Source organism: Danio aesculapii, chromosome 14 (assembly GCF_903798145.1).
Source record: "Danio aesculapii chromosome 14, fDanAes4.1, whole genome shotgun sequence".
In the NCBI taxonomy this organism is placed as follows: Eukaryota; Metazoa; Chordata; class Actinopteri; order Cypriniformes; family Danionidae; genus Danio; species Danio aesculapii.
Window position 1 is genome coordinate 12,891,369 of NC_079448.1, and position 14,029 is coordinate 12,905,397.

A 14,029-nucleotide genomic window follows, 5' to 3' on the forward strand; every position below is an offset into this window, starting at 1 on the left:
ACGTTATGTGCAAATTTGTGTTGGTTGGGATGAACACATGTACAGTTTTTGTGGGAAAAAAAACAGTAAAATATATTTGGCACCGTGTAGTTGTGTGTTTTATATAAAAACAGTATTCTGAAATATTTTACAATGCACTTATGTAGGCCTATTTACTATCTGTAGTAAGTGTAACACTGAACAAAAAAGGCTTACAGTAAGTCATTATGATGAATGGAGAAGTGGTCATAGTGCTTTACATTAAGCACATCAGTGATCAACTGGTTCTACTGGTTCTGCTTATAAATGTCTATTCATGTAATAGTTTGTGTGTCATTTGACAACAAAATACCATTTTGAGAAGAAATCACATTGTTTTGAATCTAAAGATTCATTTTAAAGGAGAATTGAAGGGTTTTGCCCTACGTGTGTGTGTTTTTTGATTTGTGTGTAGAGTTCTGACAATATGAGACATGCTTTCAGAAAATGTGTGTAAACAATTGGGGAAAACTGTAATATTGAGAAAAAGACCCAATCCCTGTGGCTCCATACATTCACCTCCATTTTCAGATGTCTCCATTTTCTCCCATCCACACTGACAAGGAGCAGCAGCATTTTAAAACTAAAAAAACCTCTTCAGCATTTTCAAAACGCTCTGTTGTTGGGGCTCGAAAACTCTGGAAGGCCTAACCATAGCAAAAGTTACATGTTTTAAAACTATTAATCTAAACGGGGCATTAGACAAATACTAAATGGGGGTTGTTTTTGCAGTGAGCATAAAAAAGCTTTCCGCAGTGATGCCATAGAAGAATTCATTTTCTTAAATGAACCATTTTGTTTCTCTTTACCTGAAGAATCTTAATAAACTTAATAACCATTGAATTTAAAGGTGTATATAAATATAAAATTTGTTCAAGTACTATTTGACTAATCAATTTGTTCATTTTAAATCGGATTCACAACATTGCATGCGTCTGAAACAAACGACAATAGACATGATTCGATATTTCGTTATTTTATTTATAAACATACAGTATACTGTAAAGCTGTTGCATTTGAACATCAAATTAATCTATTTTTGGATAGTGTAGATTTGAGATTTGAATAACACAATAAATATACCTTAGATTTAATATATATTTTCCAAGGTAACTATTTCCCTCCTAAACAACATATATCTTGCCTGGAAAAAGCCTTGGCCCTGTGTCAAACCTAAAGTAATGACGAATTAAACATAAAATACATGACTGGACCCAGAGCGCAGAACCGCTGGCTAAATAAATCAATCGTGACGGAAGATGAAATAGCCAACAAAACAGTCAAACTGTTTTTCGTGATCAAAAAGTCTTCTGTTCAGGTACATAAGATGAATGTGCTTACAGTGGTAGCCCTAAATCAAGAGTTACATTTAAGTGAGTGTGTTTCGATGAACGGTTTACATTTGTATTGCTTTGTCATGTTAAAATTCAATCATTTTCAGAATGAAACTAAAGCAATATATTTTTATACACATTTTCCAAAAAATAAAATAATAAAAATAAAATAGAGCCAAAATTTGAGGGGGAAAATGTATGTTCAGCGAAGTTTGGCATATAAATATAACACATATTGTGTGAAAATGGCAAAACTAACAAGTTTCAGCCAACAACTATTTTACAATATTGGCAGAAAAGTGGCGATTTCATTTGTAGTAATGATCTTTAAAAGAGGCATGTCCCCGAACCTCACAGCTAAACTCAACCGTCATTGGGGATAAGCAAATCTGACTAAAATATATGAGTATGATCATACAAATTAATACGAATTAGCAACAAAATCAAAAAGTTACTAATTTCTGTGAGATTGTGTTGTAAATTTACAGGCAAATACTCCATTATTTTTAAAGAGCAGGGTGCAACTTGATCCATAAGATCATACATGATCAAAAATAGAAGCCTTATTTTTTCTATGAGTGTAGAAACAGTCTTTGGATCCAAACTCTTCCTCTTTTTAAGTTTCTCATTCAGACGTTGCGTCTCTCTTAAGGCACAATGCTTTAGTGCAACAACTTCCCAAACCATCAATCGACTGAAGGACAGTGATTTGCATGAAAATAAGCAGCTGTATGAATATGTCTGTTTTCTTGAAGCTCTTTTTTTACATGCATCTGTATTTTATATCAGCTCAAATATATAAAAATACATACTTTGCTCCAGATAGGACATACAATGATCAGGGGCTTACAGTGACTGTGTTCCCTTAATTACAGATTACCTTTTTTTATCTTGAGGCACTATGAATGTTAACAATGAATATTTAAAAAATAAGGACAGTATCTCCATTATCTTAAGAGTTTGGACATTTTAGGTTCAGATGTTTTAAAGGAAATCTCTGCTTCTTTGAAAATAGGATTTTAATTCAAGTCCCTGAGAGTTAAATAGTTGAGTTTGACCATTTTCTGAATCTATTCAGCTGATCTCTGGGTCTGGCAGGAGAAGTTTTAGCTTAGCTTAGCATAGATCATTGAATCAGGTTAGACCATTAGCATTAGCTCACTCAAAAATGACATTGCAATATCATTGCACCTACTGCAGCCATGGTATTGGATCGATTAGATACATGATACAGTCAATTTTCCTTGAATAATAAGACTGAATGAGAGTTCCTAGCCATATTGGCCTAAAAATATAGTTTTTCATCAGTATTTGTAAACAATGTAGCTACAGAGGAGTGAAGCTTTAAATAATAAAATTATTGAAACTCTTTTTAGACGTTTTTTAAGGGAGATGCTAATGGTCTAATCCGATTCAATGATCTATGCTAAGCTAAGCTAAAAGTGCTCCTGCCAGACCCACACATGACCTGATGGGTAAAACACAACTGTTTAACTCTAGGTGACTTGTAAAATGTGCCAATTTCCAAAAATGTGGTCTGTTCCTTTAATCTATTCAAAGAATACTGAGAAATAATTATTAATTCGCTACAGTGCTCAGCTACAGCATTTGAGGAGCAAATGAAGGGGAATACTCTGATTTTTAAACAAAACATGGATGACTTTTAAATTCAAATTTGAATCCAGCTCCTCTTTAGAGTCCTCGATAGATGGCTGAAATCTGTGCACAGTCCAAAAATGTGTTTTCCGCTGACAAACAGGTTTATTAGTCAGCTATACTGCCAGAAACCTTTTTTTTACTATAGTCCCATGCTTTTCTTTATGTATGAAAAGAAAACCTGACTTGAAGACATTGCAGTGGTTTGATTTGAAATGTGCTTGTATTAACATATGCAAACTTCATGAGTATTATGGGTGGATTTCTTGCTCTCAGAATCAGTGATTTCACAATGTGGTGGGTTGACCAGCAGCTAAAAGACAAAAGAAACGACATGAAAATAATACATTAGTAATGATCTGAACACTGGATTTAATAAATAGTGCATGTTGCACGAGTATGCCAAAAATACATTGTATTGGTCAAAATTCCTGATTTTTCGTTTAAACCAAAAAATCCTTATGATATTAAAATTAAAGGTCATGTTCCATAAATATATTTTTCCGACTGTAAATATATAAAATCACTTTAATTGTTGACCAAATTAAGTTAGCAATGCACATTACTAATAGAAATGTTTTATATATATATATATATATATATATATATATATATATATATATATATATATATATATATATATATATATATATATATATATATATATATATATATATATAAAACATTTCTATTAGTAATGTGCATTGCTAACTTAATTTGGTCAACAATTAAAGTGATTTTCTCAATGTTTAGATTTACTATTATGCCTCATATTCTAGATTTAAATAAAGCTTATTTATTTAGCTTTCAGGTGATGTATAAATCTCAATTTAAAAAAAAACTGACTCCTATGAATGGCTTTGTGGTCCACAATCACATATTATCATGCAGTTCTGCTAAAATATGTGGGACTACCGAGGCTCATTGGAAAAACTATACCAATATTTTTTATTAAGAGTCAAATTAAAAGCATAGTTCACCCAAAAATTGTATTTCTGTCATCATTTACTAATCCTCCACTTGTTACAAAACTATTTGACTTTCTGGTCACACTTTATTTTAATAATCTGCTTGTTGAATTCAACTTACATTGCATCTACATGCTAAATAATTCTCATTAGATTATAATTAGACTGATAGGTTAAGGTTAGTGTAAGTTGACATGTACTTGCAAAGTTTCTTATAGTTAGTTAAATGTCTGTTAAAGGAGCAGTATCAGCAGATATTAAGCAAACAGTCTACTAATACTCAAATAGACCATCAAAACAAAGTGTTACCAACTTTCTATCTTCTGTTGAACACAGATGAATGTGACTGTACTGCAGAATGTTGAACTATTTGAACCATTGACATCCATAGTATTTTTGTTCCTACATTTCCCGCCGAACATTCTTAAGATTATCTTCTTTTGTGGTCAACAGAAGAAAACAAATCTATTTGAGTGTGATTAAATGATGAGGAAATGTTCATTTTTGGGTAAACTATCACTAATGATAAAACATTAACCTTTTAGTGCTGTTTGAGTTCTGAAATACTGTGATTCGTGGACAAAAAACAACATGATATCATTTTTTAATAAAAGTTGATCTGTTTATGTGAAAAATTTACATTTCTTTCAGTGTCACTCACTGGACATATCACTTTGAGATGAGTAAAAAGCAACATAATATCAATTCTGCATATATTCTGCCAACGGGTTTGATTTGGCAAGATGCCATGACTTTCACACTGCAGTACATTTAGCTGATTGTGTGTGTTTAACTCACAGCGGGAGCGGATATAGCACTGATGGCAGTTGAGTAGACCGTTTCTGATCCTCACATCTGTTCCTGTGCTGGTGTCACCCAACTGACCCTTACAGATTCCACACTTACACACAGAGAGAGAGAGACACAGAGTTTGACAAACCCTTCATCGTATGAACACATAAAACATTATGCAAACACTTTATATGTTATACACTGTATATCATTAGGTCAGTCTGTTCAATCCTGAAATGTGCTATTTTTTGCCTTCAAAAGTGGAGGAAGGAAATTAATTTTTATTTGACTTTATTTATACATTTCATTGGATATTAAAATATTTTGTTGAATTATTTAGTTTTTATTTTGATAACATTTTTTCAGAAAGATATTTCAGAATGACAATAAAGATATTTATAATGCTACAAAGTATTTCTGTTTAAATAAAATGCTGATTTTTCCTTCAAAAATCCAAAAAAGATGATCAGAGTTGTTATAGCATTCTATTAATCTTTTAAATATAATATAACATTATATATAAACATCTACAGTATTATTGTTCAAATAAGTGCAGGCTTCTTTCAGAAACATTATAAAACCTTTCTAACCCCATTTTTGAATAGTAGCGTGTGTGTGTGTGTGTGTGTGTTCTATTGATATTACAGTAAATGCTGTATTTATGACATAAAATAATACCACAGTATATTAGACGAACTTGATTATTCAAGACTGGTTTTCTTTTAATGTCCTTACATATATCTTGACAGCAAAACTAGATAGTAAGCAAAAATGTGAAATCTCAAATGATTGATATTGGCCACTGTTATGGAACACGTTATAGTATAGGGCTGCACATATATATAGGGCTGCACAATATATATAGTATACGCAATGTTGAGTCTGGATTATAATTAATCACATCTTAAATGTTTTTGAGACCTGTGACCATGTGTGGGTTTTAAAAGCATTTAGGCCTAAGAAACTATACCATTTATAACTTTGACAAATTAATAATGACTATGCAGTATTATTTTACATTTGATTATTCAATTTCTGTATACCTATATATAGTTTGACGCATCGGAAAAAAATCAAGTGCTGTTTATGTAATTGGTATCTTTTTCTTTACTGAAGTTTATGTACATATCCACTGTACATATACATTTGTAATTATGTTCATTTCTATCTGCATACTTTTAATTATTAATAGCAGCCTGTACATATAGTCATCTATTGTATCTGTATATCCATTTGTAAATATCACCATAGTTTTTCTATAACTGCACTTTATAATTTATACCTATATCCTGCACTTGCTGCTATTGTACTCCTGGTTAGACCTAAACTGCATTTTGTTGGCTTGTACTTGTGTAATGACAATAAAGTTGAATCTAATTTATCTACGCTTGTAGATTGTTTCTTAAATGTTGCACATGTACTCCCCCAGGGTTTCTGCAGGTTCCACCAAGTTAAATTTAAGACTTTTAAAGACATTTTATGAATGAAATTTTAGACTTATACAGGCCTAAATGCTAAGGATTTTTTTCCTTAGCATTATATTTTTTTCGAATATCCCAGTTGGAAAAGTTTTTCACTTGACCTATCAAAAAATTATTATAATTTAATAATACAATAATAGTAATTTAAAAATCAAAATATCGGTCAGGTCAGTATCCTCAGCAGTAAATAAGTGGAGAACATTTAAACAAATGGTACTGTAAGGAAAGTTATTTAATGCTGTTTTAAAATAAAAAGTTCAAAGTTTCACTGAGATGGACTGTTGGTGATTGTATGGATATTTGTGTAGCTACTGTATACATGAACAAGGAAAAATTAAGACCTGTTCAAAAAGATTTAAGACCTACAACACAATACTCAGTAGATTTAAGACTTTTTAAGGCCTAAAATTAAGCTTTTGAGATTTAAGACATTTTAAGACTTTTTAAGATCAAGGATACCCTGTCCCCTAAAGAATGATCCCAATCAATTCTCCAAATTTCTTCAAAATAGTTATTCAACTCATCTAGTTAAATTATATTCATATTAGATTTTTTTTAATATCGTGCAGCCCTAATATAGAATTACATATGTTTATACTCCACAATATTCATCACTAGATGCCTCTTCATGAACATGATAATGTCCTAGTGTTCCAGCTCCTCAGTGATAGTGCCATCTGTAATTTTGTGTGTGTTTATTGCATGTACACATACCTTAAAGCACTGGATGTGAAAGTAAAGGCTGAGAGTCTCTATAATCATGGCGGCACCTTTGCCAAGTGGGTGACCACAACTTGAACACAGTTTCTTCCCACTGACAGACCTACACACACACACACACACAAAAGAAAATTATTCTACTATAAATAATCAACAAAACTGAATCCTTCTCAGACACCAGCTGACAAAAACAAAAAATGCAAAACAGCGGTTGAACAAAATGGGTTTTTGAATGCAGAGCAGAATGGGACATGCTATATAACATGTTGACATTAATGGTGTATCTAAAAATCAAACCTTTTGAGTTTCTTTCTTCTATTGAACACAGAAGAAGATACTTTGAAAAACATTGGAACCTGGAAGCCACTGATTTCCATAGAATTAGTTTTTCCAGCTGTGGATATCAATTGCTATGTTTCCATCCACCTTTTTTATGCGCATTTTGGATATGTGCATAAAAACAAAACGGTTGATGGAAACGCCAAGATGCGCATAAACTTTGAAAAAAACATATGCGCATAACTGAGTAGGATATTCGATAAGAAAAATACGCATAAACTTGATGGAAAAAAATTTTACAGAACAAATTTCAGTGTGGACATTAAAAAAAGTCATGTGACTTTGTAATAAAAGATCATGTGGTGATAAAAGTGTGTGTGAATGGACAAACCAGCAGGCTTAGCACATTGTAAAACATCCAATATGTTGTTTTGGTCAATTCTTAACCACTTCAGTACTAGTCTTATTATATTATTAATTGCCTCCAGAACTGTGCTCCGCGTCTTTAAACGCCACCATGCGTTCATTCACTTCTGAGGCGCAAGTCATTTACTAAATAAAGAAAAGATTGACGTAGATTCTCCTATCGCAGCAAATTCCATTTTACTTTTGATATTTGGCGCCAGTTAATCAGGAAGTGACGGTTTTATTCTTTTTGTACATACATTTAGTATGCATCTTTGGATGGAAATATAGCTAATGATTACCACTGTAACATTTTTCAAAATATCTTCTTTTTGTGATTATCAGAAAAAAAAGAAACCATTAACGTTTTGAACTTGAGTTCTGAGTAAATTTTCATTTCAGAGGGAACTATACCATTTATAATGACAAGCATATTGACTAAAACTCTGACACAAAAATTCACTTCATGTCAAAACTAATTTGGGAAACAGGCTGTGTGTGATTGTGTTGTTTTTCATCTTTTGTGGTGAGCTCATGTCAAAGGAACTGTACCTGTTTGGTGATGGAGGTGCTTGTGTGTCTGTGAATGAAGGTGATGTTGATGGATTTGGCCCAATGTTCTCTATAGAGTCAGACCTGAGGATGGAGAGCCACATGCAGTGTTCAGCCCTCAACTCATGCGCACACACATGCTTAGAATTACACCGCGGCCATGAGGATGGGTTCAACAAAATCACAAATTTGAAATCATACAAACTTCGAACCACACTTTGCAGCTTGTGTGTAAAATAAAATCAATGGCAGAACAGATAATATACAGACAAATGTTGGTATTGGTGGTTTACCAAGACACTTCATAAACGTAATGTATTTTATACAGTAAAAAACACCTATTATATGACTCTAACCCACCATAACTCTAAACACAACCCTCACAGGAATAATGTAGCAAATTTTGAATGTCAAAAGACCCTGTTAAACATGACTTTTAAGCATTTCGAATTACAAGGACATAAGGCATGTCCTCATAAACCACCTTAATGCTATAATACTTAGGTCATAGCTATGCCATTATACAAATGTTCTCGTAAACCACCAAAATTAATACACACACAGACGCGCGCACACATACCTCTTGCGTCCACCAGGTTTTGGTGGTGTTGTATTCTTCTTCCAAGTCTCATTCTGTTGGGGTATCTGTCTATTGCCCAGTGGCATATCTGTGAAATTACAACAGTGATAAAAACATGAACAAACTAATCATTTTCATAACCCACAACAACACAAGCCAAAACTACGCCTGGATTAACATGTTTAAGCAGTGTATAAACAGACCCAATACATTAAGCATAACATCTATTTAACAATCTATTGTTTCAACAATATTTATTGATTTTATTTTATGGACTTTCAAAGTGCTATACAATATTAACATTACATAGCATTTGTGTCCATATAAAATACATTTTAAGATGTTCAATTACATACAAATACACTATTTAATATAACAAAAGAGCATATATACATATTTAGTAGGGCTGCACAATATATCATTGTTGTATATGCGATATTGTAATATGCGAATCTGCAATAGTCACAGAGTTATAATGACCAGAAACCACGTTTCACGTTTCAGAACATTATTTGTGGAGTCATCACAAACTTGAACCCTAATAGAGTGAAAGATTTTCATTTCAATGTGTTTTAAGGAACTGTGACTAAGATATCAAATTAATTTAAACCAATAAATTTAATTTAACAATGTATTTAATTATTAATACAATGAAGACACAATGTTATTTGAATGTTGAATTTATGTTCTTAGACACCACAGAAAACCATAAAACACACAAAAACATTTAAAAATCTTTTTTCTGCTGTATTCATCTATGCTTGCAAGTTGTTTATGTTTTATGCAGATGTATGAACTCTTTACAAGTAGAGCGGTTTAGGTCATCTTTTGTAAAATTATGTTCATATCATAATGTATATCACAGAAAAATAAAATATTGCGACGTCAGTTTTTTTCCAATATCGTGCAGTCCTAGAATTTAGTTCCAATAAATGCAGGTACCATCAGGTTGGAAAAATAAATAAAATTTGATGTACTGTAATACCATTATGCAACCACTAGATGTCTGTAGACCACTATACAGAAATAAACATATCACAAGAGCCACTTTGTCTCTTAACCAAATAATTTTAAAACTTCCAACCACATCCATGTTACCTATCAAGTAACAAGATTTGTACCAATCAGATATGAAATAAATGATACAATTCTAAGCTAAATTGATGGTTAATTGTAAATATTGACTCACCCTGACTAGATTGTAGTGTTGGCTGCTTTTCTAGGCTCTGGTTTTCTTGTCCTCTCTGACCAACTGACCCACAGCTTTGGAGGGGAGAACTAATATGTGAAACAATAGGGAAAACAACAACAATATGCTTGATTATAATGTGTTAATATGTTCGATAATATGTTTAATTATAACAAAGGGTTTAACAGTTGACCTAATACTTGAAATTCATTCATTCATTCATTCATTCATTTTCTTTTCATTTTCTAGTCCCTTTATTAATCTGGGGTTGCCACAGCGGAATGAACTGCCAACTTATCCAGCATATGTTCTACGCAGCGGATGCCCTTCCAGCTGCAACCCATCCCTGGGAAACATCCATACACACTCATTCACACACATCCAATTCACCTACACCACATGTCTTTGGACTTGTGGGGGAAACTGGACCACTCGTAGGAAACCCACGTGAACAAGGGGAAAACATGCAAACTCCACACAGAAATGCCAACTGACCCAGCCGAGGCTCGAACCAGCTACCCTATTTGTGTGAGGCGATCGTGCTAACCACTGCGCCACCGTGTCGCCAAGGGTTTAATAGTTGACCTAATACGTAAAATAATAATAATAATTTGTCAAAACAAACAAACAAACAACAAAGTCTCTAAGACTTGAGCTTCACTATTGAATAAATAGGTAATAAACACTTTTTATCTGACAAATTTGACTTTTTCACAGTAGCAAAGCAAGAATGTATTCAGAGTTGTGACATCTACTTACAACTGTAAGTTATAAGTTTGAATTTCTGAGTTAACTCTCAATAATTTTGACCTTTTATTGGATGATTTTGTGAAAACACTGACATTGCGACAACAATAGTGAATTAAAGATGTGTGTGTATGTGTGCAGATTTTCTTTACCAATTGAAATATCCCACAACAGGTGTAGCATGCATTTTTTCTTTTGCCAGATTCATGTGAACATGTTCGGTTTTGATAACATTGCTGTACGAATATTTTTGTAATTTCGAAACTCGAAACTACTAAATATAAAGTCTCAATTCTGAGAAAAAATTTACATTAAAAAACACACACATATATATATATATATATATATATATATATATATATATACATAATGTATTATTGATAAAGTATTGATAGCGCTTCACTTTTCCCACATTTTTTTTGTTACAGTCTTATTCCAAAATGGATTAAATTCATTTATTTCCTCAAAATTCTTCAAACAATACCCCATAATGACAATGTGAAAAAAGATTTTTTGAAATTGTTGCAAATTTATTAAAAATAAAAAACATGAAAAATCCCATGTACATAAGTATTCACAGCCTTTGCTGTAAAGCTTTAAATTGAGCTCAGGTACAGTATGTTCTGTTTCCACTGATCATTCTTGAGATGTTTCAGCAGCTTCGTTAGAGTTTACCTGTGGTAAATTCAACTGATTGGACATGATTTGAAAAGGGTTGACGGCGCATGTCAAAGCACAAACCAAGCATGAAGACAAAGAAATTGTCTGTAGACCTCCGAGACAGGATTGGCAAATGGGCAAAATATCCCAAAGACAGGTGTGCCAAGCTTGTAGCTTGAGGCTATATTCACTTGAGGCTGTAATTGCTGCCAAAGGTGCATCAACAAAGTATTGAGCAAAGGCTGTGAATACTTATGTACATGTGATTTTTCAGGTTTTTTATTTTAATAAATTCGCAACAATTTCAAAAAATCTGTTTTTACATTGTTATTATGGGGTATTGCTTGTAGAATTTCAAGGAATAAATTAATTTAATCAATTTCGGAATAAGGCTGTAACATAAAAAAAAGTGCTATGAACACCTTCCAGATGCACTGTACCCAAAACCCTAACCTCAAACTTAGAACCATTCAAATATTGTGTTGGAAGCAGTTAGTAGTAAAACACAACATAAACAAACACCTGTGACACAAACTATGCAGTCTGAATAGTAGTGAAGCTGGCAGTTATAATGGTCTCAGAATTATAATCATTGATCAGCAGTGTGTACATGTCAAGTTTTGGTAACAGCACACCTTGCTTGAAAACCCCATTTTGAACTGTTGTATATAAAAATAGTTCCAAAAAAACAAAAGTAACAGTTTACAGGTGTAAAATGATGAATAATGGCACAATGTTCATTTTTGGGTGCATTTTTCTTCAAGTTAATTCCTAGAGTTGCTGTTCCAGACCTTACTGTCATCTGTAAACTCTCCGTCTTTCTTTGTGCTGCTTCACTGATGCCGTTTTCCCTTTGTCTGCAGTTCTCAGAGCTCTGATGGAGTGAGAAACAGTGAGGGTCATTCACACCAGCATCAGACACTTCCCTTTAATACACTTCCTTGAAGTCTTACCGGCTGCTTCTCTACTGGCCCCTGCTTATATTCCCGATCGGGCTGGGAGTGTAAAGTGCTTTGAGTTTTGGGAAGGACTGGCGGTGCAATCGGTGAGTGAGGGGTCAGAGGGGTCACAGTCTCTTCCAGAATCTTCTGCTCCTGTAATCAAGAAATAACACAGTTATTGGCAAAAGCTTTTATGCTGTAATAGATACTTAATAGATGTTTAAACATAGAAGTATTGACTAAAACAAGGCTAAACATCAGTGAAAATCTAATAGACTAGACTAAAATGAATATTAAAGTCTGTTAAGTCATTTGATGACTAGTCTATTTTTGGACTATTGTTAGATGTCAATTAGATTTTCCCTGACAGACCAAATTTAGCCTAGTTTTAGACAAGAAGTCAATGTTTACACATCTATTAGACATCTATTATACACTAAATTGCTTGGTGAGTTACCTCAGATAATTGAGATTTATATGTCAAACCATTTTAGATTCATCTTATGATGATGTATCATTGTAAGTATGATTTATGGGGAAAAACACAACAAAAAAATATTTATACAGTCAATCCAGAAATTCTTCAAACCAAATTCTGACTTAAAGCTACTTTTACTCAACCAGCAAGTTTGTTTTTGACTGAAAACGACACAGACTTTTCCTAAAAGGTTTTATGAAAATGTTACAACAATTGTGGATTTTTTTTAAACATTTGAACATGTCCAAAATTATTTGAACGTTTTTCAAACTGTCACAGTCTATGAGAGAATCAAAAGTTCCGTTTTAATCAACAGGTCAAAAACAGAAGCTCTCTATGGCTGGTTTGTGGACAGTCATGGCTGAGACAAAGGGGCGGAAGGAGCAGAAATTTCAGCCGACGTGTTCGGAAGCTATAAGTGACATTTGTACTGGCCAGGAGGATAGTGAGGGAGGGCTCTGCTGGTGGGAACATCTCAATACAGACAGTCCAACGGACACTGCACACCGCTGGGTTCCACGAACAAAGACCAAGGAGGACACCACTTCTCCAGAGAAGGCACACAAAAGCCCACTTGGACTTTGCAAATGCTCATCTGGACAAAGAAGACTTCTGGTCTTCTGTTTTATGGTCAAAAATAGAAAAAAGTTTAATAAAATGTACATTTTTGGCCACAATAAAGCAGACTTTATTTGGTGTAAAAAGGAGGAGACTTCAACTCTAAGAACAACATCCCCATTATCGAACATGGTGGTCAGAATCTTAAATTTTTTTGGGGGGTGGGGGTTGGGGAGGGGTTCAGTTGGTGGACCAGAGAATCTAATCAAGGAGCAATACATCTAAATTCTCAACAACAACATCAGGCAGTCTACAAAAAAACTTGGCCTTGTGCACCAGTGGGCATTCCAGCATGACAACGACACAAACTCACAGCTCACAGTTGAGTCCTGACTCAAGCTAAAGATCAGGGTGATGGCAAGGAGACCATCTATAGCAATTATAGGAAGCGTTTGATTGCTGTAATAGCCAATAAATGCTTTTCTATTCATTATTGAGAAGGGTAAGGACTTTTTGATAAGCAACTTTTTGTTCAGACATAAAGAAAAACTAAAAAATAGTATTTTGTATATTATATATTTGAGTATATATATTATTATATTATATTATTATATTATATATTATGTATTATCTAATTTTCATAAACTCATCCTGTTCTCAGCTGAGAGAAG

The 14,029-nt window shown here is 33.2% G+C and overlaps 1 protein-coding gene across 1 annotated transcript in view; it reads right to left on the minus strand.

The window, feature by feature from the left end:
- Positions 1-978: 978 nt before the first annotated feature.
- limch1b (LIM and calponin homology domains 1b) overlaps positions 979-14,029 on the minus strand; it is a 222,106-nt gene continuing 209,055 nt past the window's right edge. The window contains exons 19-26 of the mRNA XM_056472848.1: positions 12,335-12,475; positions 12,173-12,255; positions 9,975-10,063; positions 8,786-8,873; positions 8,206-8,289; positions 6,964-7,072; positions 4,775-4,877; positions 979-3,321 (exon numbers count right to left, since the gene is read on the minus strand). Coding sequence (XP_056328823.1) covers positions 3,296-3,321; positions 4,775-4,877; positions 6,964-7,072; positions 8,206-8,289; positions 8,786-8,873; positions 9,975-10,063; positions 12,173-12,255; positions 12,335-12,475 — 723 coding nt within the window. The 3' untranslated portion in view covers positions 979-3,295. The remainder of the gene's footprint in view (positions 3,322-4,774; positions 4,878-6,963; positions 7,073-8,205; positions 8,290-8,785; positions 8,874-9,974; positions 10,064-12,172; positions 12,256-12,334; positions 12,476-14,029) is intronic.